Below are 26377 nucleotides of genomic sequence, written 5' to 3' on the forward strand. Positions count from 1 at the left end.
TGGATTTACATTTATGTATATGTCAAATGTCAAAATTATATATGTAAAAAAAATTATAATTATTGAGATCTGCCTTTACTTCTGACACCAAAATAAAATCCAACAAAATCAAAGGTTTAAATAAAATTTTAAAATACAAGGAGAAAACATAGGAGAATATTCTTATAATCTTGGAGTAAGGAAGATCTAAACAAGTCATAAAATGTAGTGATTATAAAGATTGAAAATTAGACTGCATTAAAATTTAAGATATTTGTATGAAAAAAGAAATGTAAAGAAAATGCAAACTGGAAGTGTACTTAAAACCTATCAGAAAAGGCCAATTTCCCCAATATGTCTAGAGCAGTGGTCCCCAACCTTTTTAGCACCAGGAACTGGTTTTGCGGAAGATAATTTCTCCACAGACGGAGTGGGGGACGGGATGGTTATGAGATGACATTGTTCCACCTCAAATCATCAGGAATTAGATTCTCATAAGGAACACACAACCTAGATACCTCGCATGCACAGTTCACAATAGGCTTCACGCTCCTATGAGAATCTAATGCTGCTGCTGATCTGACAGGGGGTGGAGTGCAGGCGGTGATGCTCGCCTGCCGCTCACCTCCTGCTGTGCAGTCGGGTTCCTAACAGGCCACGGAATGGTACCAGTCCATGGCCTGGGGGTTGGGGACCCCTGGAGAGTGCCTATAAATCAATAAGATAAACGTGCAAAGGCCATGACAGACAGTTCAGATACAATGGATATAAATATGTGGCATTTACTTACAGAGTACCTTGGTCATTTAGAACACAGGCTCTGGAGCCGGAATGCCTACTAGGCTTGAATCCCAGCCCTGCTACTCAGTATCTCCATAACCCTGGGCAAATAATTTTCCTGCTCTATGTCTCACATCTCATGTCTATTAAAAGAGAATAGAAACACTACCTACCTCATAGGGTCGCTCAGTTAATTAAGTCAAAAATATAAAGCACTGAGAATAATGCCTGACACATAAGAAATAGTCAACAGATGATGTTGTATATTAAATAAAAATCCAAAAACAATGAAATACTATTTTCACGCAACATGAGTGAAAAGCCTAAATGTTAGTTTTACTAGACAGGTAACAGTATGACAAACAGGCCCGTTCATAGACTTCCGGTGAAAATATAAATTAGAATAAACTCTTTGGAAGGCAATTGGCAGTATCTATCAAAATGTTAAAGGCATTTGAAACTTAATACAACAATTCAACTTCTAGACTTTTATATCCTGATAAACTTTGCTTATACAAAAAGACATGTACATGTAATAGCAAAAGATTAGAAATGACCTAAATATCCATCAAACCCAAAGGAAAATAAATCATTCTACCAAAAAGAAGCATGCACTGGTACGTTCACTGCCGTGCTATTCACAATAGCAAAGATGTGGAATCAGTCTAGGTGCTCCATCAATGGTGGGCTGGATAAAGAAAATATGGTGTATATACACCATGGAATACTACGCAGCCAGAAAAATACTGAAATCCTGTCCTTTGCAGCAATATGGATGCAGCTGGAGGCCATAATCCTAAGCAAATGAATGCAGGAACAGAAAACCAAATACTACTTATTCTCACTAGTAAGTGGGAGCTTAAACATTGGGTACAGATGGACATAAAAATAGGAACAGTAGATACTGTTGACTGCTAGAGAGGGGAGGGAAATAGAGTGAAAAACTACTTATTGGGTACTATGCTCACTTCCTGGGTGACAACATCTGTACCCGAAATCTCAGCATCATGCAATATACCCATGTAACAAACCTGCAAATGTATTCCCTGAACCTAAAATTAAAAAATGAAATTATAAAAAAGAGGTAACTGGTCTAAAAAATTAAGTTGGGAACACTCATTCTACTTTATAAAATGAGATGTTGCCCAACTAAAAATTTCTTAATAAAAGATTAGGATTTGGAATACTTTGTGTTAAAATAGAATACTTTGGGCCAGTCGCAGTGGCTCACACCTGTAATCCTAGCACTTTGGGAGGCCAAGGCGGGTGGATTGCTTGAGGTCAGGAGTTTGAAACTAGCCTGGCCAACATGGTGAAACCCAGTTTCTACGAAAAAAAAATTTTTTTAATTAGAAGGGCATGGTGGCAGGCGCCTGTAATCCCAGCTGTTTGAGAGGCTGAGGCAGGAGAATCACTTGAACCCAGGAGGTGGAGGTTGCAGTGAGCCAAGATCCCACCATTGCACTCCAGTCTGGGCAACAAGAGTGAAACTCCATCTCAAAAAAAATAAAAATAAAAATAAATAAAATACTTTGTAGTCATTAAAAATAATAAAATAGAGGTATCTGTGCTGATAAGAATAATCTCTAAGATTTATTATAGGAAAAAATCAAGGGGGTGTTTGTATACATGTATTTATTTATTTATACATATGTATGCATTTCCATTTAATGTTTTTAAAAAGTGGTCCAGGTACAGTGGCTCACACCTGTAATCCCAGCACTTTGGGAGGCCAAGGCGGGCGGATTGCTTGACCCCAGGAGTTCAAGACCAGCTTGGGCAACATAACAAAATCTAATCTCTACAAAAAAGAAAAAAAAAACAAAAGCTAGACGTTGTGGTGCATGCTACTTGGGAGGTTGAGGTAAGAGTATCAATTGAGTGTGCACAATCGAGGCTGCAGTGAGCTGAGATCACACCATTGCACTCCAGCCTGGGTGACACAGCGAGACCCTGTCTCAAAAAAATAAAATTAAAAATTAAAAATGTATATGCTTGCACATGCATAGAATATTTCCGGGATGATGCTGAAAAGTACTAGGGAGAAGGACTGGGCATGCCTAAGATAGGAGAAATGCTCTTTACTTATATCGTATTTGAATTTTTTTGCCACATGTAAAGTATTCCTTTCAATTAAAACACCTAATTATATTTAAAATCTCAATGACTATGAGACTGTGGATATTAATATGTGTAAATATACAAACATTAATCTGCATACACATTTACCTGAAAGACATAATATGCAATCATTTGAGAACTATTTTATCACGTGTGTATGAAAACACAAACACTTGAAACAGTGTACTCTGCTAAAGCAGTATATACATATACATACTTTTAATATGTTGTGCACATGTATATGTTATTTGTAACCCTCCCATCTGACAGAAAATAAATGTCAGCCTCCATCAAGGGATAATTTCATAGGCTTCACAATTTAAATCTATGATGTTAATCTTCACTTAAATGTTGGAACCTGAAAAAAATGCTTTTGATTTCTTACATTTAGACAACCCCACTAAATTATTCTTTCTATGCCTCCTCTTTAAATGCACTAATACTTCCTGATATCTGATTTTTACCCTAGGCAAATAGTTTAAACTATCAAATAATCATAAATGACCCCTTTTAAAAAAAAAAAAAATGGACAATTAAGAGTTAAGAGGCTGGGCCGGGCTTGGTGGCTCAAGCCTGTAATCCCAGGACTTTGGGAGGCCAAGGCGGGCGGATCACGAGGTCAGGAGATCGAGCTCATCCTGGCTAACATGGAGAAACCCCGTCTCTACTAAAAATACAAAAAATTAGCCGGGCGTGGTGGTGGGCGCCTGTGGTCCCAGCTACTCGGGAGGCTGAGGCAGGAGAATGGCGTGAACCCAGGAGGCAGAGCTTGCAGTGAGCTGAGATCGTGCCACTGCACTCCAGCCTGGGCAACAGAGCAAGACTCCATCTCGAAAAAAAAAAAAAAAAAAAAGAGTTAAGAGGCTGGCTGTTTCAAAAAATCCTTCTCAACTAAAGTTATGTTTGCCTAGTCACTCTAAATCAAAGAATAAAAATCGTTAATATTTGTAGATGTGCTACTATGTGCCAATGACTGTTTTAAGCTCTGTATGTGGATTACCTCATTTTAAACAACGCTATGAGGTATATCTCCATTCTACAGATAAAGAAACTGAGGCATATGGGGCCTAACTGGGGAGCCAAAATTCAAATCTACAGACCAGTGACTCCGGAGCCTCCTGAGAATATCTTCAACAATTCAAAAACTCCTCCACTTACAAGTTTGTTTTGACATACCTGTGAACAGCCCCGCTCCTCAGAGTGATTTTTTCCGTGACCATTTGTAGTACATGATCCCACTGATTCAAGGTTTTTCTGGGGATAAGGAGGCGAGAAGCTGGGTTTATGAGGTCTCCATTTGCAATCAAGCTGGAAAACAGGAGGCAAACCTTCTGAAACAGTTATGCCTTGAAAACTACAACACAAATTCCAAACCAAAAGGAAACCACCAAGCCAATTTTAACTTGAAGTATAAAGGGTTTCAACTTACAAGATAGTGCACGGCTCCTGAAGCGGTTTTCTAAAGCGAGCTGACACATTGATCCTGCTATGGATTACTGGTTTTACCTTTAAAAGCAAAGGAAAAAAAAATATAAACCACTAAGCTTATATTAGCTTTTTTTTCCTATGAGGAAAATCTACAGTTTCTAGGGAACTGCCTGAGACTTCCTGTGCCTTTGTTAAAACCTTGCTTTTCTCAGCATTTCTGTAAACTCTGAGCTCACCCTTTAGCAATATTATAAGCCCTTAACAAAGCTCTCAAGAAAAGAAAGGAAAATTTCCCTTAAGCCCTAGGCACACTGCTCATGATCTGTGGGAAAAAAAAAAAAACAAAACAGAAATCATTTTCTGTTACGAAAATATTAAGATAATTTTTAAACAATGCATTCTGAAAAACAACAAAATAATCCTATAAAATCTTGAGCTCTGAAGTGCTGTGCCTGCAGCCCAACATACTGTGTTCCATCATCTTTCCTTTCCCATTCCCATGCACCTGCTTTCTGATCCTTGGCCCCCACCAAGTGCCTGACCCCACCCTTTTCTCTTAAGACTGACACAAGCAATTTTTCCCAGGTTTCACTTTCTCCCCTATCCCCCATTGAATCAGGTACACTCACGCCAGCACCCTCGATTTCCGCAGCCCTTGCAACTGGGTAGATGTGATCACCTTTGCCTCTCTTTTTGCTTCCAGGGTCCCAGCTGCTATTAGAGAGAACCACGGGGCCCCACGAGCAGCCCTCACCTGAGACCAGCTTTCAGCATCAAGCCATCACCTGGACCTCAGTATAGCTTGCTCAGCCAGCCCTCCACTCTTCCCACAGTTCTTTTTTCCATTTCCCACAGTGGATAGTCCAAATCCTCACCTCTCATCTCACCTCACCCCTCACCTAACCCCTAAAATCCCACTCCAGGCACACACACTCTCAGCAGGTCATTTCATTCCAAATGTCAAGAAATAGAAGCCAGTAGACACGAAGCCCCTCAACCTTCCTTCCCTCCACAACTCACCTCATCTAGATCCTCACCATTTTTCTCCTTTTCTGCCTGTCTCAGAAGGAACTATATGCCTTTACGAAGCTAAGCCCACATCTTGATTTTGTCCCCGGCTGTCTCTGCTTGTTCATTCATTTAAGACCTCCATCTCCACCTGGTGCCTTTAATTTTCCCCTTGACCTTATGGCCGCTCTCAAGTACGGCTGCCATCTCTCTCTTCATTATTCCTATTCCGACTTCCTCCCTATCCTCTCTTCAGGCTTCTGCCGTCTGGTGTCCACCTTTAACACTGGAAGATAAATCCCGACTTTCAAGCATGGCCTGCAAGAACTCCCAGGACCAAGTGCCGCTTACTTGGTGCCCTCATCTCCTACCAACACTCCTTCCACACAGACTCCTCGTCAAGCACTGTAGTTGAACCAGCCTGCTCCCCTCCATTCCCAAAACATCCCCTGCATCCACACCTTGCCTTTGCCCCTCTGGCTAAAAAGCCCTCCTCATTTCTCCACCTACTGGAATTCCATCTGCTCTTCAAGGCCCAGCTCAGTTATCACCAATCATTCCCTGCTCATTCTTCTTGCGCTTTCTGTCTCAAACTGCTACAGCTACTATAGTATTGATTCTTGCACTTTGAGTTTTAGGTGATTTTACCCCATGATTTGAAAGGAAAACTTACAAACAACACTAATTTATAAAAATAGGTAAGAGTTGTGCTATATTTCATGGCAAGCACTGTACTAAGTAATTTATATGCATTATATATTTTCTAATCATCAAAACAGTGTCCTGAAGTGGCATTACTATAGTCCCAATTTACTAAAGAAACTGGAGCTTGATTAATTAATTGGCCTAAAGTCACACATAATAAGTGGTAGAGGTTTAGTGAACCTATGTCTATGAGCCCCTACTATTTGCTACGCACTTTGCTAGTTATCTTAAAAATCAAATAGTAGCCTTAGATCATTTATGGGACTCCATTCTTGGTAGAATTATGCCATCTCTGAGAGAAACAAGAATGAATATTTTTTCTGTGACTCTCCAGTGCCTAAAACAGTGCTTGGCAATGCCTACGAGTTGCACAATAAATGTTTGTTAAAATGTCATACTCTAGAGTACAATTTTTAAAATTTAATCATAGTAACTTTTTTTCATTTTAAGCACACAGGTTTGTAGCCCTACACTAACACCTAGCATCACATTAAGTGATGCTGACTTTTTAAAAAATGTTTAACAGGGCTGGGTGTGTTGGCTCACGCCTGTAATCCCAACACTTTGGGAGGCTGAGGCAGGCGGATCTCCTAAGGTCAGGAGTTGGAGACCAGCCTGGCCAACATGGTGAAACCCTGTCTCTACTGAAAATACAAAAATTAGCTGAGTGTGGTGGTGTGCGCCTGTAGTCCCAGCTACTCAGGAGGCTGAAGCACGAGAATTGCTTGAAACCGGGAGGCAGAGGTTGCAGTGATCTGAGATGGCACCATTGCACTCCAGCCTGGGCAAGAAAGCGAGACTCTGTCTCAAAAGAAAAAATAAAATAAAATGTTTAGCAGGTAATGCATGCACCTGAACAAAATTCAAGTGGTTAAAGGGGGTGTATAGTAAAAAAGAAGTGTCCTTCCCACTCCTATGCCCTAATCACCAAGCTGCAACCAGAGTTAGAAATACTCCTTCAAAGATAGTCTGTACATACACATGCATATTATCTTATGTACACAGCACATACATACAATTTTTAAATGCGCTGATGGCCTGCTTTACCGATTCTTCAGCACCTTGCTTTTTTAATTTAATAATTTATCATGGAGATTGTTTCAAATGGGTACTTACAAGTGAGAGTTATATCATTTTTTTTCCCTTTTAGAGACAGGGTGTTGCTCTGTCACCCAGGCTAGAGTACAGTGGTGTGATCAGAGCTCACTGTAACCTCAAACTCCTGGGCTTAAGCATTCCTCCTTAGTGCCTTACCTAGCAATGCACTAAGCACATACAGAGGATGCTCTGCTGTTATCTCTTCAATATGTGACTCTCTAACCATACCCATTCTTGATGGTTTAAAATCTTGTTGGGTTATTGAATTAAAGGCAAAAGTTAATACGTTATATCAATAAGTAACTTTAAAAATCTTGTTGCATTGTCTAAAACATGCTGTCTTGCTTTAGAGCACAGATAGCTATAAACAATATATTGAAATTCATAAAAATACATGATTGTTGAAATAACTATGTAATTTGATTCTGAGTATGTAAATTATTACTTGAATTCAATCAAACCATCTGTTTTAAATAATAATTGTTTTCCTCATTCAGCATGGCAAAAATGTTCCCCAAATGTTCATGATTAACCAGTTGAACTGAAAACTAATCTTAAAGTTATATTTCCTTGAGTTACATAATTAAAATAACTAAATTATTGTTTTCAGATACACTAAAAATCTGAAAAACTACTCAAAGTAGTATACCTGAATTGTAAAAGAAACAAAAAGATAATTATAAAAAATGATTCATACTTTTTAAAAACAATACCAGTTTTTATATAAAATGCATTTTTAGCAGGCATTTTAAGTAATAAACAACACACAAAAAAATTAAACCAAATCAACTGGGTATAAGAGGAACTTCTCCAGAGCCCTAATCGGGGATAAAGGGTTGGTCAATTGGTGGTACTCTAGGGACATGATGGCTTTAGATGATGGGGAACATAATGATAAATTAGAATTTTTAAATCAATTTTCTTATTAGCCCATACACTTCCCCTTACACTGTAAACATAAATGCCACTTCAGGCCAGGTGCAGTGGCTTACACCTATAATCCCAGCACTTTGGGAGGCCAAGGGCGGTGGGGGGGGGGGGGTGTGGATCACCTGAGGTCAGGAGTTCGAGACCAGCCATGGCCAACATGGTGAAACCCCATCTCTACTAAAAATACAAAAATTATCTGGGCGTGGTGGTGTGCACCTGTAATTCCAACTACTTGGAAGCTGAGGGATGAGAATCACTTGAACCCAGAAGGCAGTGGTTGCAGTGAGCCAAGATTGCGCCACTGCACTTCAGCCTGGGCAACAAGAGCAAAACTCTGTCTCAAAAAAAAAAGAAAGGAAAGAAAAGAAATGCTACTTGAAATATGAGGGTAATATTAACTATCAACACTCCTAGTTACAAGGAGATGGACACCTAGAGATGGAGTATGAGGTATTCTCACTCAGAGCCCCGTGTACCCAGGGATGGAGTTCACTGGTGAGCAGGCTGACCAGCGTGTAATCTGTGACTACGAAACCAATCAAATGGTAAGTTATCATTGCAAAATTCAAACTTTCACTTTGTACTTTGACTTTGTCATTTGGTGAAGGAATCAACACCAAGCAAAAGCAGGACACACTGATGACTGACCTCTTGCCTCGATTCTGCACTGGGCTCAACATTGTCTTGAAAAACCAAATTTATTTCAATATTGAGAAGTAGGTTAGCCGAGTGAATTAGAGAGAGGAGTCATTCTGGAGCAGGCTGAAGAGGCTGGCAAAACCCCATTTCTAACCCCTGAGTGGAGATTAGATAGATAGATAGATAGATAGATAGATAGATAGATAGATAGATAGATAGATAGACAGACAGACAGACAGACAAAATATTTCTTGGAAATATTTCCAAAGTCAAAGGTGGCAAAAGTAACTTAACCATTCTTACCCTGCTGGAATGGGATGAGCTAGGAGTCTAGTGCAGAATTTGGATACAAATCACACGCTGTTTCCAATATATCACTCTGTCTCTGACATCTTATTTAGATTAGATTTTGTTTATGTCACAGATGACCATACAAAAATAAAATGCTTCACGTGAACCCAGTAAGTTTACGTAAGTAATTTAAGTCAAGTTCACAAATTCCATAACAGTAGGTCAATATCACAGCTGGGTCAACATTCAAGTTAAAAGCTGGATGAATCTGTTTGCTATGAAAAATAAAATGAATAAAATCAAAATTGTTCCTTTAAAAACATATATTTGGAATAACAAGATCAAGGTTGATAAACTGAGTAACTGACTAAAGCTCTGGAATTCTGAATTTTGACACTGATTGCCTAAACCTTTTTACATGAGCCAATTCAACACTTCACACTTCAATTTCTAGACCTATAAAAGTAGGAATAATCCTGCTAAACTAGCCCAAAGGGATGCTCCATGAACTAATTAATAAAGTGGAAATATCACTCCCTGGGGCTGTAAACTGAATGCTTCTGAGAATCCCTCTGCCTCAAATCTCAGCACTCACCACGTCTTGAAAACCTGGTCCAAAAAAAAACAAACTCTGTCTAAGGAGGTGAGGAAAGGATGCTGTTAAATGATACTATCACAAAATTGTAATGACCACAAACCTCTTGGAAGAACTGATTATAGAATTTAAAAGCTCAATTTTCAATAACTTTAAAAAATACATATCAGATTTTTGTGACTGTCCATGAGATAGACTTAGGCATTTTTAAAGAAAAATATGTAGTGAAATTTCTTACTTGCAAAATATAAGCCAACCTACACAAAAAAGCTTCAACTCTATTTTCTTTATCGTATGGATTTAAGGAAAAGCAGGTTCTCAAAATGGTAATTTTAGAGGAAACTGTTACTACTTAGCAAACAGCACACAGCATCAAAGAGAACAAAATCCTTTACAAAATAATGAATCAGTTATCACCACTTTTTGATAAATGAGAAGGGCCAAAGGCTAGTAAAAGACACCAGATTAGAAAACAATTTATCAAGGAGTCAATACACCAGATACATCCAAATTATAGATTGTTCTGAAAAAGATTTTTTAAAGAATCCTTCTTTTTTTTTCAGTATCACTGTTTTTTAAATGGGAGAAAGACTGGCTAAGATGTCTGATGAGATCTACTAGACTAAACGGGCCCTATTTTTTGAGGGGATGTGTCATAACTGATATTGGAAAGTGCCAATGTCACTTTGTTAGGATGCAAAGATGTCTAGATGAACTAAATTCCAGACAGTGATGAACCCTTTCTAAGGGAGAAGAAATCTTCAGCTGCTTTCATCCCCAGGGGCACAAAAGGCAGAGGAATAAACCTCCATAGACAGTCAGCCTGTGTTAGTCAGCATGACCAAGGAAACCCAGATGTAGAGCAAGCCCACACCACCCATGAATTCTTCCCCATGGGGCCTTCTTCAAGTGCACAGAAGTGTAACAAAAGCCAAGAGCAGGGCAAAAGAGCAGAGAAAGGAATCCCATAGTGTGGAAAGCTGTGTAACAGACAGAATCTCCAGTGGTGGAAATAGCTAATAGCTGGACTAATTGTAGAGACAGATTTCTAAATCTCACCAATATTAACTCCCAAGTCCTGTTGCACAGAAAGCAAGCCCTGATTTCACCCTCAAAGTGTTTGAAACCACTAGTAAACTAAATCTAACTAAAACTGCAGCCCAGCCTGTTCCCAGCTCAACTATGGATTATACTATAAGATCAGCTCCTTTCCCTAGCAGCCCAATAGAAGAAGGGGACATGCTTTTTCCTGGGGATAATTATCACCTACTTTAAATTTCTATAAGTTTTATACAAAATTTCATACAAAATGACTAGTACACAACAAAAACTATAAAACATGTAAATAAAGTAGAAAACATGACGACCCGTTATCAAGAGAAATAAAGAAACCCAGAGATGATCATGATATTGAAATTAGCAAATAAGGATTTTAATATAAATGTTATAAATACGTTAAAAAATTCAGTAGAAAAGGTGGAAAAATGATAAAATAAGAGAAATTTTAGCCCAAAAATTGAAACTCTAAAGAAACAAAAGAAAATTCTAGAACTAAAAAACAGAATATCTGTAATGAAGAATTCATTCCATGCGTTTTAGCAGATTAGACACAATAGAGAGTGTCCTGAGAAAATATCCTCCAAAAAGGAAGTTGAAACAAAGACCGTTTTTTAGACAGATAAAAGCCGAGAGAATTGACTGTTGCCAGACCCATGCTACCAAAAAATCGCAAAGGAAGTTCTTCAAACAGGGAAAATAATACAAGATACAAACCTGGATCTGCACAGAAGTATAAAAGGACATTGAATGGAAATATGTGAGTAATTTTTAAAACTGAAAAAAATTAATCCACGCCTGTAATCCCAGCACTTGGGGAGGCCAAGGTGGGTGGATCACAAGGTCAGGAGTTCAAGACCAGCCTGGCCAACATGGTGAAACCCCATCTCTACTAAAAATACAAAAAATTAGCCAGGCGTGGTGGCAGGCACCTGTAATTCCAGCTACTTGGGAGGCTGAGGCAGGAGAATCACTTGAACTCAAGAGGCGGAGGTTGCAGTGAGACGAGATCGCGCCATTGCACTCCAGCCCGGGTGACAGTGCAAGACTCTATCTCAAAAAAAAAAAAAAAAAAAAATTAGTCCTAAAGACTAGTTTAAAACAAAAATAATAATGATGATTCATGAGATTGGTACATATATAAAACTAAAATATTTAATAGGAACACAAAGGTATCATTAAAGATAAATGGAATTACACTGTTGTACAGAACTGGCATAATATTATTTGAAGACAAACTAAAATAAGTTAAGGATGTATATTGTGAGCCCTAGAGTACCTACTGAAAACAAAATCCCAAAGAGGCATAGCTAAAAAGCCAATAGAGAGATAAAATGAAATAATTGTTTAAATGTTTGATGAATCTGTTCATAAAAAAAGACAAGAAAGAACAAAAACAAATATTAGATGGAACAAAAAAACAAATAACATGATAAACTCGATTCCAATCATGCCAGTAATTCAGTAAATTCAAATGAACTAAAAATTCCAACTAAAGGACAGAGACAGGCAGACTGGAAAAAGGAACAAGATCTCACTATATACTGTTTATAAGAGACACACTTTAAATATAAAGACGTGAGTAGGCCAGGTATGGTGGCCCATGCCCATAATCCCAGCACTTTGGCAGGCTGAAATGGGAGGACTGCTTGAGCCCAGGAGTTCAGGACCAGCTTGGGCAACATAGTGAGACCCTGTCTATTAAAAAAAATAATAATTAAAAAAAAGACAAAAACAAGATATGGGTAGGTTAAAACTATGGACAAAGATATACCAGATAAATATTAATCAAGTAAATTCAGATGTTTTTGGTCAATGCAAAATTACAAAAGAAACATAATATCCATTTTCTTGATTAATTTTCATAGTAGATTTGTATTAAAGTGTTTTTTAAACAAATATACTTTTTATACTTGGCTATGTCTTAGAGAACATTATATCCCATATAATATCTGACGTGCTAAAATATCTTTTTCTAGTATTGTGCTCTTTTGGATGTAAGAAAATCGAGCTCCAAAAAATTAAGCTCCAGAAAATTAAATAAGTATTGTTAATCTGAAATAGTACAGCTCCCGGGTATTTTGGGTATATAATCTTCTATGGTATCAAAGGAAAATACTAACTGCATAACTGGATACTCCATCACAGTTCAGCAATATGTTGTCTCTGAACCCCATCCTTCTGTGACCATTCTCAGTTTCCTATACCAACAACTCCTCCTCCTTGGCTCACATTAAATGTTGGTATTTCCCCCCCAGAATTCCATCTCTGCCTTCCCGGCTTTTAACCCAAACACTCTCTTGGTCAAATTTATCACACGCCATGTTGTTTATGACCAACATCATTTTGCCAATGACAACCAAATCCCTATCTCTAGTCCAGATTTTTCTCCTGACACCAAATCTGTATACCCAGCTGGATATGTCTAATGCTTTTCATTAAAACTAAGATTTGTAAAAGTCTGTCTATACCTAAACAGTCATCAAGTCAGCAGAGTCACTAAAACATAAGAAATTTGTTTTGCATTATTCAGTTTTCATAAATCACCTGCATTTTTATTCAAAGCAGTTGCAAGAAAATGTTACCACAGGACACATCGTTACCACTGATGAAATCCCAGAGCTCTCCCCACTCAAAATTATTTTATCTGTCCCTTTCTTACCTGCCCCCACAGCCCAAGGTCAGGTCCTCACAAATCCTCTAGGAGCTGCACCTAGCATGGTCTAAGCAGCATTCCTGCCTCTAGCATCTTTCCTCTCTCATCCAACTCTGTGTGAATTCATCTTCCTGAAGCACAGACCCAAACATGTGACGTCTCTCTGCAAACACCTATAAAAGCTGCCACTGGCTTCAGATGATGTCCTCGTGTCTTGGACTGGACTTGATTATTTGGAACATATTTGAGCTGACCCCATCCTACCACACTGTAACCTTATTTCTCCTATTGCCACACTTACCATTCACTTTGCTGGATAATTTCTCTCTTCCAAAATGCAAATCATTTTGTCTGAACTTTTCATGCAATACTTTTTATACAATACTTTTTATAAAGTTAACATATTCCCCAATGGCATCAATATTTATGTAGACCGCATATTTATTTGTTTTCTTAGTAAACAGCCTTATCTATAACCAAAAAACCTATTATTGGTGCTTTGAATACAGAATTTGCTCAGTACATACTTTAATTAAACAACAATTAGGACACCAATTTTTGAGCATATATTATGCCCAGAACTGCATCAAATACTTTCCATATGTTACTTTGACTTTTCACAATATCATTCTAAGGTAGTTATTTTCTAATAAATTTACAGTTGTAAAACACATCAGAATTTATAAAAGGTTTTCATTTATATTCACATTTGTTCCTCAAAATAACCTTATGAGGTTACCATTACTCTAATTGTATAGATGGGAAAAGATGAGCCTCCCCATCACTCAAGGTCATGCAGTAAGCAAAGAAGCAGTCACATGAATCCACTCGTGACTTCCAAACCAGAGTTCTTCCTACTGTGCCTTGCAGCACATATGTTCTCAAGTTCACCCAAGTCTGTCTCCCCTTGACTACTATCAAATATTCTTCACATGAGGCTAACAGTACAATTTATGTACAACCTGATGTCAGGCCTCTGAGCCCAAGCTAAGCCATCATATCCCCTGTGACCTGCACATATGCATTCAGATGGCCTGAAGCAACTGAAGAACCACAAAAGAAGTGAAAATAGCCAGTTCCTGCCTTAACTGATGACATTCCACCATTGTGATTTGTTCCTGCCCCACCCTAACTGATCAATTGACCTTGTGACATTCCTTCTCCTGGACAGTGAGTCTCAGGAGCTCCCCACCGAGCACCTTGTGACCCCCACCCCCGCCTGCAAGAGAACAACCCCCTTTAACTGCAATTTTCCACTACCTACCCAAATCCTGTAAAACTGCCTCACCCCATCTCCCTTTGCTGACTCCTTTTTCGGACTCAGTCCGACTGCACCCAGGTGATTAAAAAGCTTTATTGCTCACACAAAGCCTGTTTGGTGGTCTCTTCACATGGACACATAACACCTCAGTGGAATGAAAATTAAAATCTGTTAATCCCAGTAACTTCTAGAAATTCCATAATCCAGGGATGGTGGCAAAATCAGGCCAGCCACGGAAATATTTTGGAAAGAATCTCTTTACCAGCATTGTTATATAATAATAATTTTTTTTAAATTCCAATTGCACTAACCAGTGAGAAACTAGTTAGAGAAGATGTCTTTAATTATAACAAACAAGCTGTCTGGAACATTCCCAGAAGGGTCCAGTTAGTTTCTATGAGCTGATGAAACCACTCATCTCTACCTGGGTCCTATTGGTCCCCATGTTGCTGTACCCAGTACACAGGCTGATTTCCAAAGGAAAGGTTAGGGCTCATCTGTCAAGTGCGGATTATCATTCCTTATTCAGATGGCTATTTTCCTCCCAATAATGGATACCATAGCATCGGTTTGCATATTTTGCCTTTTGTACTGTGATCTAAATGAATACCTCCATTCACTGAGACAGGAAAACAATTCAAACCAAATTAACAAACAAACAGATGATACGCTACGCTATTCAAAACAAAGCAAAGTAAAATATTTCTTTTTTAACCTAAAAATGACCCAGAAGATAAGATACCCATCATAAGTAATACCTTCTTTGGAAAACTCTTCAATGTATGTATATATTAAATAAATGTTTATATTCCTAAGTCTTCTCAGCAAATTTTGATGCTTCAAATCAGTTTTCATACCACAAATTTTTAAGCTATTGAAATTCTGGTTTGATTTTTCTCTTTATTGTTTTCTGTGGAATATATCACCACAGAAATATTTCCACAGATGATCCTAAGAATTCTGAATATATAATGTTAAGCCTCAAGTGTACTAACTTATTCTAAAAATAATTATTTGCAATGGGCACTTACAAGAAAATAAATGTTACTTGAATACTTGTTAAGGTATTCACAAGTAAATGCTCATGGGTTTCCCTAATGCTATGCTTAAGAGAATAATATGGCCCCCATAAAGTTAAAAAATAACCAATTAACTCAAGAGAATTCTCAGAAGTTACAGGAACTGCCACTAAGCAAGCACTGGGGAAAAAAAATAAAAGTATTTGGGGATTGTTTGTCTTTTCTTTTGTATTCTTTCTTAACTTACTACACCATACTTAGATTTCACCATTGCCATTTTTTGTTTTTGTTTTATTTTCCCAAATGGGATTTTGGTTATCAAACATATCTAGGCAGTGGAATGTAAATTTTCCACTAGGAATGCAGAGCAGCTGACAGTGTGTACATAACAATGCAAGATAAAAGTGAGCAATGCTGAGTATGCAGCGGGCAGCGCGTGTGGGCGGCTGCAGCTTCCACCTGCAAGGAAATAAGTCATTTAGCCCCCAGGATTCCCACTGGAGAATGTGCCAACTCTACATGATCTACATTCAGTCCTTCAGAAATACTATGAAAGCTGTGAACCCACCAACAGATGGCAAGAAAAGGGAAGCTAACATTTTTAGCAAATATTAGTTTTTCACCCACAATGTGCTGGCTTTGTGATCTCTTCAGAGGATTCAGCAGAGGTGGACAGACGGGGTCCCCACTCTCACTGAGCTTACAGGGATGACAGACAGTAAAGGGGTAAAGGCAAGAATAAGGTGGTGCAGCTTATTCAGGAGCACTGGACTGGAAGTCAGCTCCTAGCCCTAGAAGCGCAGCTCCTCACTGAGTTTCCGGAGGCAGTCACTTCACCAACATGGGTGACTTGCATACTCAGCTACAGGATGAGGGCACTGCATTTCAGCAATCTCTCCAAGTTCTCACATTCTCCAAAAATACTGAAGTGTTATTAAAATACAAGTTATTTCAAACAAAAATAGAGCTTTTAAAATTAAACTATTAAAAATATGAGCCAGGCATGGTGGCTCATGCCTGTAATCCCAGCACGTTGGGAGGCCAAGGCAAGAGAATCACTTGAAGCTCAGAGTTCGAGACCAGTCTGGGCAACATAGTGAGACCTTGTTTCTACAAAAAGGTTTAAAATTAGCTAGGTGCAGTGGCTCATTCCTATAATCCCAGCTACTCAGGAGGCTGAGGTGGGAGGATTGCCTGAGCCTAGGCGTTCAAGGTTGAAATGAGCTATGATCATGCTACTCTATACATTCCAGTCTGGGCAACAGAGCAAGACGTCTCAAAAAAAAACAAAAACAAAAACAAAAAAGCACTAAAATTAAAACTAAAAATATGGCCTTACTAACCCTAAATGTCAAACAATTGCTAAGGCAATAGGAACCTCCAAAATGGAACAAATCATCATTATGAACATCAATGGAATCCGATACAGGAATCTTCTCATAACTGTTTAAAAAAATGAACATTGACTAGATCAGCTAGGTTTTTAATATAATAATATATAAATTTCAGTTTCAATTGCTTACTAGATGCCACATTTCACAAGGCAAATGTGATAGTAATTAAATTTGAATAAGTGTCAGTGTTGGAAAAAAGTCCGGAAGATCAGAAACCCTTCCTAACAGGGTCACAACTGTTCAGCAACAGACCAATGATGCTGCTAACTTGCATTGTTCTAGGTGGTTTCAAGGTAGAGAAACGTGTCCTGTCCTTAACCAAAACTGATATACTAGTGCTAAGTGCTTGAGATCTTTCAAAAGAAATATATTTTTCTTGTAATAGGACTAAAACCTACATTTAAGAATCTGAGCATGTTTCCCACTCAAATTAATCCCGCCTCAGCAGTTCATGTCCGTTTTCCCCATTGCTATATAATAGCTATACCTCTCTGATAGATATACTAGTGGAATACACTTTGATTTCCAAAAACACACTTTAAGGGCAATGTTCCAGGATGGAAAATGATATTGATCTTTGCTTTTTTTTTTTTTTTTTAAATAATCAGCCCCACAAATAGTCCCAGATAATGCATGTTTCTGTAGCTCCTTAGAGAAGCACTTACACCTTAAGGAACCTCCTAGAATCAAGTCGTCCACACCAGCCACCAGCCTTTACTGCAGTGGTTGAGGACATCTGAAGAACCCCAATGCAGAGAAGAAAGCCTTCCATACATGATACTCCCCTTCTAAAGGAAGAGACAGGCCCTAAGAGGCACCCCACAGTCTGAAATCAGAAGCTGTCTACAGTAAATCGTCTATGTACCTCCTAGTTTATTTACTATCCACAGAGAGGGCTCATTCATTCATTGACATCTATCAGTCATCTACTGTGTGACAGGCACTGGACTAATGTTGAGTATTTGTTGGTAAATAAAATAGTCAAGACCCCTGCCTTCATGAAGCCCACAAAATAATAGAGAGGGTTAGTGATACACAAAAAATAAGAAATCAAACCAAAAAAATACTTTGGGAGCAGAAAGGAGGCTGGAGTAGCTGGAGTGCAGTAGGGAGAAGGAGGGAAGGACAGGCTGGCGGGCACAATGCAGGGCCTCCTACACCAAAGAAAGAAGGCTAAGTTTCAGCCTAAGCATAATTAGACTCCACTGCAGATTTTTATAAACATCACCCCAGCTGCCACATGGAGAAGAGACTGCAGAAAGCAAGACTGGAAGCAAGGAGACCAAAAAGGAGGCTGGTGAGTTATCCAAGTCAGAGATGGTGGTAGCTTTTCCTGGGGGATGACTGAGGAAAAAAAGAAAAGTGGGTGAAGCCTAGATACATGTTTGCAGTAGAAGCTGGAACTTGCTGAAAGAAGTTTGTGGCTAGTAAGCGAAGGAGACCTGGAACAGTCAGGTGGACAGTGATGCTGTCTACTGGGACACAGAACATTTGCACTTGCTGTGGATCCAGAGTTCAGTCTTGGACATTACATCTGAGATGCCTATGAGACCTCCAAATAGAGGTGCCATTCATGCAGGCAGGCTGGGGCTCCATGAAGTCAGGGCTAGAGACACAGATGTGGGAGTAATCAGCATACTGATCATATTTAAAGCCATGAAAATGAAAGTGCTCAGCAAGGAAGAGAGTAGAAAGCAAAGAAAATGGTTCAGGACCAAGCTTTGGGGTTGGGTAATGGAGGAGAAAAAAATTCCAGAGGACTCAGGAGAAAAGTGGACAGGGAGGTAGGAGAGTGCAATGGTAAGGGGTAAACCAAGACAGCGAAACATTTCAGAAGCTAAGAGAGAAGGATCAGCCGTATGGATGCCACTAATGGAAATATTAAGATAAACGAGTAAGAAACAAATGCCTAAATACTGCCAAATTCAGAGTGCTTTAAGAAAACCTGAAGTTTTACATATTCTACAGGTTATTCAAAAATCATTTGTCCAATGCTAAGAAATTTGAGGCAAAACTACCTTACTGATAACATTTTAAATTAATATATTTTTTCAAAACTCTGTAGAATTAGGTATTCAGAGGCATAAAATGTGTTATATCCTTTGACAGTAAATGTCTGCCTGATTTATCCTGATAAAATAATTAAGATGTGGAAAAAAGCTATATACTTAAAGATGATGACTCAAACAATGGAAATTTTCTAAATACAATTGTATTAAGTAACTTATGACATCAGCTCAATAAAACAGTATATATTGCTATCAAAAATGATGACAAAGACGATGCAAGTATGAAAAATACAAGGAAAACAATATAAGAGAAAAATAATGAAAAAAGCTTTGTATAAAATATTCCATGATTACAACTCTGTATATACATATGTGTGTATATATATATATAGAGAGAGAGAGAGAGAGAGACAAATTTGACTGCGTAAAAACAAAAAGCTATTTTTCCATGGCAAAAACACTACATATATGCACACATACATGCATACATCTGTATTTACAGATGTATGTATGGAGAAAAACTGAAAGATAATTTTAAAATATGAAATCCAATTGTTTGAATGTTAGACTTAGGGACAATATATTTTTCATTTTTTAAAAACTATACTTATTCTAAACTACAATTTTGATAATTTTTAAACCATAATTTTAAAAATTAATTTTAGCAGGGTGGTACTTGTGCATAGACAAATAGACCAGAGGAACAGACTAGAAAGCCCAGAAACAGACCAAAGGAAGTACATATGGAAATTTAGTACATGATGAAGTTGGCATTTCAAATCACTGGAGCAAAGATAAACTTTCAATAAATGGCTTTGGGACAGTGGGGTAGCCTAGGCATCTCTGGAAAAAGAGAAAATTCGATCCATATCTTATACTATAGACAAGAATGAACTCCAAATGGAATAGTAATATAAAAGTACAAAATGAAATCATACAAGTACTAAAAGAAAACATGGGTGAATTCCTCTTTAGCCTTGGTATAGACAAAGGCTTTCTAATTATGACTCCATATCCAGAGGCAATAAGCTGGATAAATTTGACTAACATAAAAACAAAAAATCATTTTTCCATGACAAAAAAAGCACCATAAGCAAAGTCATAAGACAATTGACAAACTAGAAGAAAATATTCACAACCTATATCAGAGATAAAGCATAAATATCCTTAACATAAAAAGAACTCTTTATACAAATAAAAAAAAAACTCTTTATACTCTGCTAGAAAAAATGAAAGGACAAGAACAGGCAATTCATGTTTTTTAAAAAAATCTAAAAATTGATCTTTACACATATAAAAAATGTTCGAACTTGTAACCAGAGAAATGCAAATTAGAACAACACCAAGATACCATTTCTCACCTACTAGATGGCAAACAATGAAAAAGTAAGGCAACATATTTGTTTTTTAAGACAGTAGAAACAGACACTCCCATACATTGATGATAGGAACACGAATTGGCACAAAGCTTCCAGAGGGGAATTTAGCAATGTCTAACAAAACTACATATTCCCCCATCTTTTGGCCCAGCAATGCCACTTCTATAAACCTACTCTAAATATATACCTCCAACAAATGAGACAAAAATACATATTCACAGTTTTATTCATTGTAGTATTATTTATAATTCCAAAATATTAGAAACAACCTAAATGTCCATACATAGGAGAGTGCTTAAATATAGCACATCCATACGATGGAGGGCTCTGAAGTTGCAGTAAGGTGTGAGAAAGATCTTTACGTACCAATATGGAGAGGTTTCCAAGACATACTGGGTTTTTTGTTGTTATTGTTGTTGTTAGTTTTTTTAATTGTTTTTTGTATAAATTTAAGTGGTACAAGTGCATTTTTATTACATGGATATATTGCATAGTGGTGAAGTTTGGACTTTTAGTGTATCCATCACTGGAATAATGTACAATGTATCCACTAAGTAATTTCTCATCATTCATCCCCTTCTGCTCCAGCATCCTTCTGAGTCTCTAATGTCTATCATTCCACATTCTATGTCCATTTGTACACATTATTTAGGTCCCACTTATAAGTGGGAATATGCACTTCCTATGTCTTCCTGTGTCTGAGTAGTTACGCTTAAGATAATGGCTTCCAGTTCCATCCATGTTGCGGCAAAAGACATAATTTCATTCTTTTTAACAGCTGAATAATATTCCATTTTATATACGTACGTGTGTGTGTGTGTATTATATCACATTTTCTGTATCCAGTTATCTGTTGATGGACACTTAGGTTGAGTCCATATCTCTGCTATTGTGAATAGTGCTGAGATAAACATATGAGTGCAGGTATCTTTTTTGATGTAATGATTTCTTTCCTCTGGGTAGATACCCAGTAGTGGGACTGCCAGACTGAATGGTAGTTCTATTTTTAGTTCTTTGAGAAATCTCCATTATTTTCCACAGCAGTTGTACTAATTTACATTCCCACCAACAGTGTATAAGTATTTCTTTTTCTCTGCATCCTTGCTAACATTTGTTGTTTTTTGACTTTTTAATAATAGCCACTCTGACTGGTATAAGATGATATCTCATTGCATTTTTAATTGGCATTTCTCTGATGATCGGTGATGTTGAGCAGTTTTTCATATGCTTTTTGGCCATTTGTATGTCTTCTTTTGAAAAATGACTATGCATGAATTTTTCCACTTTTTAATGAAATTATTTGTGGGTTTTTTTTTTTTCCTTTTTTGAGTTGTTTGAGTCCTTGTAAATTTGGATATCAGTCCCCTGTGGGATGCATAGTTTGCAAATATTTTCTCCCATTCTGCAGGGTGTCTGTTTATTTTGTTGATTATTTCTTTTGCTGTGTAGAAGTTTTTTAATTTAATTAAGTCCCATTTGTCTACTTTTGTTTTGTTTTGTTTGTCTTTTTCTCTGGTCCTTGATTCAGAATATTTTTGTTTTTCTTGCTTGTGCTTTTGAGGTCTTAGTCACGAATTCTTTGCCTAGACCAATGTCCAGGAGAGATTTTCCCAAGACATTTTGTTAAGTGAAATACAGTAAAGTGCCAAAGACTATCTACAGTATGCTACCCTTCATATAGGTAAGAAGGGTATTTTGAAAATGTATACATGTACCTGCTCATTTGTGCAAAAGGACAGGATAAGGACAGGAAGGATAAACCAGAATCTAAGGAGAGTGGTTTCCTACAGAGAATGGACAGGAAATAAGTAGAAGTAATGGGTAGTGTGTGGGTAGGAACTGAGTAGCAGAGATGGAGGGAGAGGAGCAACCCTTCTCTCAGTATATATTTTGTATAGCTTATGACTTTTAGGACCATGGCAAATAATTAAAACCAACCAAAATATAGGAGGAACACAAAATAGAAAGATACAGTAACAAATGAACCTAACTGTGTTACAAATCAATAAATGGACAGTGAAGGAAGAAACTAACCCAAAGAGCTTGGGAAAATAGTATTCTCACTATATACTGAAGTCTAAGGACAAAAAGCTGTACACAAATAGTGTACTTTAGTCAATCAAATGCTTCTCATAAGAGAATAGGTTAGCAATTCTAAAACTATTTTGAATCTACATTAAAAGTAAACCAATACATAAATGTAATGTGGATGATGAGAGTAGGATTTCCTACTATTACAGAAAGAAGTTACAAATAAGGAACTGAGGCAGACTAGAATAAACCCCGTGGTGCTGGAGTAGAACTGGAGGTATCAGTACAAACTCAATTTTTTGGTTTTTGTTTGTTTGTTTTGTGGGGGGTGGGGTTTGAGACAGAGTCTCACTGTCGCCCAGGCTGGAATGCAGTGATGCAGTCTTGGCTCACTGCAACCTCTGCCTCCCAGGTTCAAGCAATTCTACTGCCTCAGCTTCCCAAGTAGCTGGGATTACAGGCACCTGCCACCACAACTGGCTAATTTTTGTATTTTTAGTAGAGACAGGGTTTCACCATGTTGGCCAGGCTGGCCTCAAAATCCTGACTTCAAGTGATCCGTTCACCTTGGCATCCCAAAGTGCTGGGATTACAGGCATAAGCCACCACACTCGGCTACAAACTCAGTGTTTAAAATATCTATTTGCATATAGACATGCATAATAGATACAGAATAGATACAGAAATAACTAGATTAGTATGTATGTATAGTTATATATGTACATTTATTTTCTAGTTCTGTCTACTGAGAGGGCCTAAAAGCATTGAAACCTCAATAGCAAGGAGCACCCCTAATGCCCAGATGCTGGTTTCTAAATACCATTCTCCAATAAAAGGGACTAGAGATCCTTGGAGAAACAATTTATTCCAGGGCCAGAGAAGGAAAAATATACGACAAGCCTGGAACATCTTGTAGTGCTGGAAAGTAATTAAATGGAGAAAAAAAAAGCAGGGCCATACTGGAAAGACACAAAAGCCAACTTGAAAGAGTTCTCAGTGGCCAAATCAAGAATAATTTAAGCAACAAAACGAATGATATTATTAGATTTTAACACCTAAAATAAATATCTAAGAATCCATACTGATGCAAATAAATGATTGAATAAATACATTAAAAAATAAATGAGGGCAATTCTTCCATATAGAAGAATTCCAATTAATATGTAGAAGGAATAATGAAAATAGAAAATCACCTTTTGGTAAACAGCATAGTAACAGTTACTACAGAAAAGAACCATCAATGGATGCTAAAATTTGTGGGTGAAACTATGAATATTAAGAAACAGTATATTTGCATAGTCTCAAACTATCTCCTCCACAAGACGGTAATTAATTACAAAGGAAAAAATAATGGTAACTTTACAGTGGGGAAACCTGGCAGACATCACCGTAACCAACTGATCAAAGTCAGTCTCACCAGTAATATGACATGTCAGCATCATGTACTGCAAGGACAAATACAAATTAAAAATAAGAGGTTTAATTCTAAAAATAAGAGATCTCCCTCCCTTCCTTTTTATCAGAGCATTTGCTTTAGAATACTAGAGTATAAGTACTTTGTCCTCTCTGTGAAATCTGCATAATTATTTTAAACACTACTTAGGCCTTTTGTCAACTTTATGACCCAGAAATGTCCCACTCAAGGGACCTAGCAGTCATCTCTTTGAAATGCAAAAAGCAAAAGCGATATCACTGGTATTTCCCAGTCTCTGTGGGAGGATAGGATCCTAACTTTGCTGGGTAGGAGCCAAACTTCCTGTCATAAAGACATGAGACATTTGTTTCTCCTTTGGATAAAAACAAATTAGCTAATACAAATGGTCACCCCAAATACCTGGTAAAATTAGGATGAATTAATTACGTGTGACAAATGATGCTGTCAAGCCCTCTTTCTTGAAGACTAGTTTTGTTTATCTTGAAACCATGTATGTAATGGGTAGCCTCTACTTGGCTATCTAAAAGGGTGAGATTTCTTTTTGTCTTTGCAATCGTTTCATGGATTGCCTGTGATGGGTGTCATATTCTGATTCAACGCTTGTGTAATAATAACACTTTTCTTTCTCTACTACCTTTTGTGAAGAGAACTTCTGGATTGGGAAAAGACTTTTTTCCAATCATGTTTCCTCAGCAGTGTCTTCTAATACAATGCACTGAACAGGGAACATCATTTCCTGGTATTCTTGCTCCCTGAAGATTAAGCTCTGATTTTTTATCTTGCCCAAATTCCTATCTAAGGTGTCTGGGGAGTCATAACCTACAAATCATAAATTCTCATCAGATGGGTTTTATTTGACCTTGCATATCGCGACTTACTTTCCAATCTGATTCTGGCATAACAAGGAAGAAAATAAAAATGTTTTACCCTAAAATATATTTCCTTGCCATACCTTGAAATTGCCCTGCAAAGTCTCTTGTGGGAAAAATCCACATTCTATACGAATCTCCTTTCCCCTGTGTTTTCCTTCCTTTTTTTTTTCCAGATCCAGGAGATAATCAACTAAGAGCCAGGTACCCTTTTAAGTCCAGTAAGAAATAATTTACAACCTGCTCTCTCTGAAGTCTGCTATCTAAGAGCTTCCTCTGCACAATAAAACTTGGTCCCCACAATCCTTTGTCTTTAACCGGAACATTCTTTTCTATTGATCCCAGGTCTTTGGACAAACTCAACCAACTGTCAACAAGAAAATGTTTAAATTTACCTATAGCCTGGAAGCCCCCACTTTCAGTTGTCCCGCCTTTCTGAACCAAACAACTGTATTTCTTTAAATGTATTTGATTGATGTCTCATGCCTTCCTAAGATATATAAAACCAAGCTGTACCCTGACCACCTTGGGCACAAGTTCTCAAGATCTCCTGAGGGCTGTGTCACAGGCCATGGTCACTCATATTTAGATCAGAATTAACCTCTTAAAATATTTTACAGAGTTTGACTCTTTTTGTTGACATCTCCAAAAATGAATCATTTCAACCCGATCACAAGAAAACACCGGATATGTCCTAAATTAAAGGACCGTCTACAAAATAACTGACTTGCCAGATATGGTAGCTCACACCTATAATCCTAACACTTCGGGAGGCCAAGGCAGGAGGATCACTGGAGCCCAGGACACTGAGGCTGTAGTGAGCCAAGATTATGCCACTGCACTCCAGCCTCCAGAGCAAGACTCCACCTCAATTTAAAAATAAAAATAACTGACTTTCAAAATTGTCAAGGTCATGAAAGACTGAGGAACAGTCACAGGGTGGTTGGTAGTTTGGTAGTTTTCTATCAAAACAACCTAGTTTTGGCAGAACCTAAGGAGATAGGAACACCAAACAAGACGTGGGATTTTAGATTGGATCCTGGACCAGGAAAAAAATATCAGTGGGAAAACTGACAAAATTCTAGTAAGATCTGTAGATTAGGTAATTGTATCAATTTTAATGTTCTAGTGTTGATAACTATGCTATGGCTATGTAGGACATTAACAAAGGAACTGGGTGAAGTAAGGTATACAAAGAATTCTCTGTCAGTTTGGCAACTTTTTTCTAAAATCATTTCAAAATGAAAAGTTCAATGAATATAATGCTTAATACACCTTAATGTAAATAAAAGATCTAATACATAAGAGACCTCTCCCTGTCTTCATCTCTCTCCCTGTCTTCTCCCAATAATCAAGCACAAGTATGTACTTACAGTGTGATAAAAACTACCACCTGAGGCAACCAGCAACAATCTCCATCTGTAACTAGACTACATTTAAGCACTTAAGCATAAACTTCTGTCATTTGATTACATTGGGTTTTGTTTTAGTTTCAAAGAAATTTGATCCTCTATTACTTTGTGAAGCAAGTTGAAAAGAACAATAAAAAGTACTCAAACTATATTTAACACTAAAGTAATTATTTATCATACCACTAAAACAGAGGAGAAAGTACAGTTAGCCCCTGAAATCAGTCATGGGTTTTGTCACTAATATTCAGAGGGGGGTCTTTTCTCACATACCAAGCTTATTAG

The 26377-nt window shown here is 37.7% G+C and overlaps 1 protein-coding gene across 1 annotated transcript in view; it reads right to left on the reverse strand.

Moving 5' to 3' along the window:
- Nucleotides 1-26377, reverse strand: part of DCDC2 (doublecortin domain containing 2) — a 184015-nt gene that overhangs the window by 122194 nt on the left and 35444 nt on the right. The window contains exons 4-5 of the mRNA XM_016954988.4: nucleotides 4310-4386; nucleotides 4057-4188 (exon numbers count right to left, since the gene is read on the reverse strand). Coding sequence (XP_016810477.1) covers nucleotides 4057-4188; nucleotides 4310-4386 — 209 coding nt within the window. The remainder of the gene's footprint in view (nucleotides 1-4056; nucleotides 4189-4309; nucleotides 4387-26377) is intronic.

Source organism: Pan troglodytes, chromosome 5 (genome assembly GCF_028858775.2).
Source record: "Pan troglodytes isolate AG18354 chromosome 5, NHGRI_mPanTro3-v2.0_pri, whole genome shotgun sequence".
In the NCBI taxonomy this organism is placed as follows: domain Eukaryota; kingdom Metazoa; phylum Chordata; class Mammalia; order Primates; family Hominidae; genus Pan; species Pan troglodytes.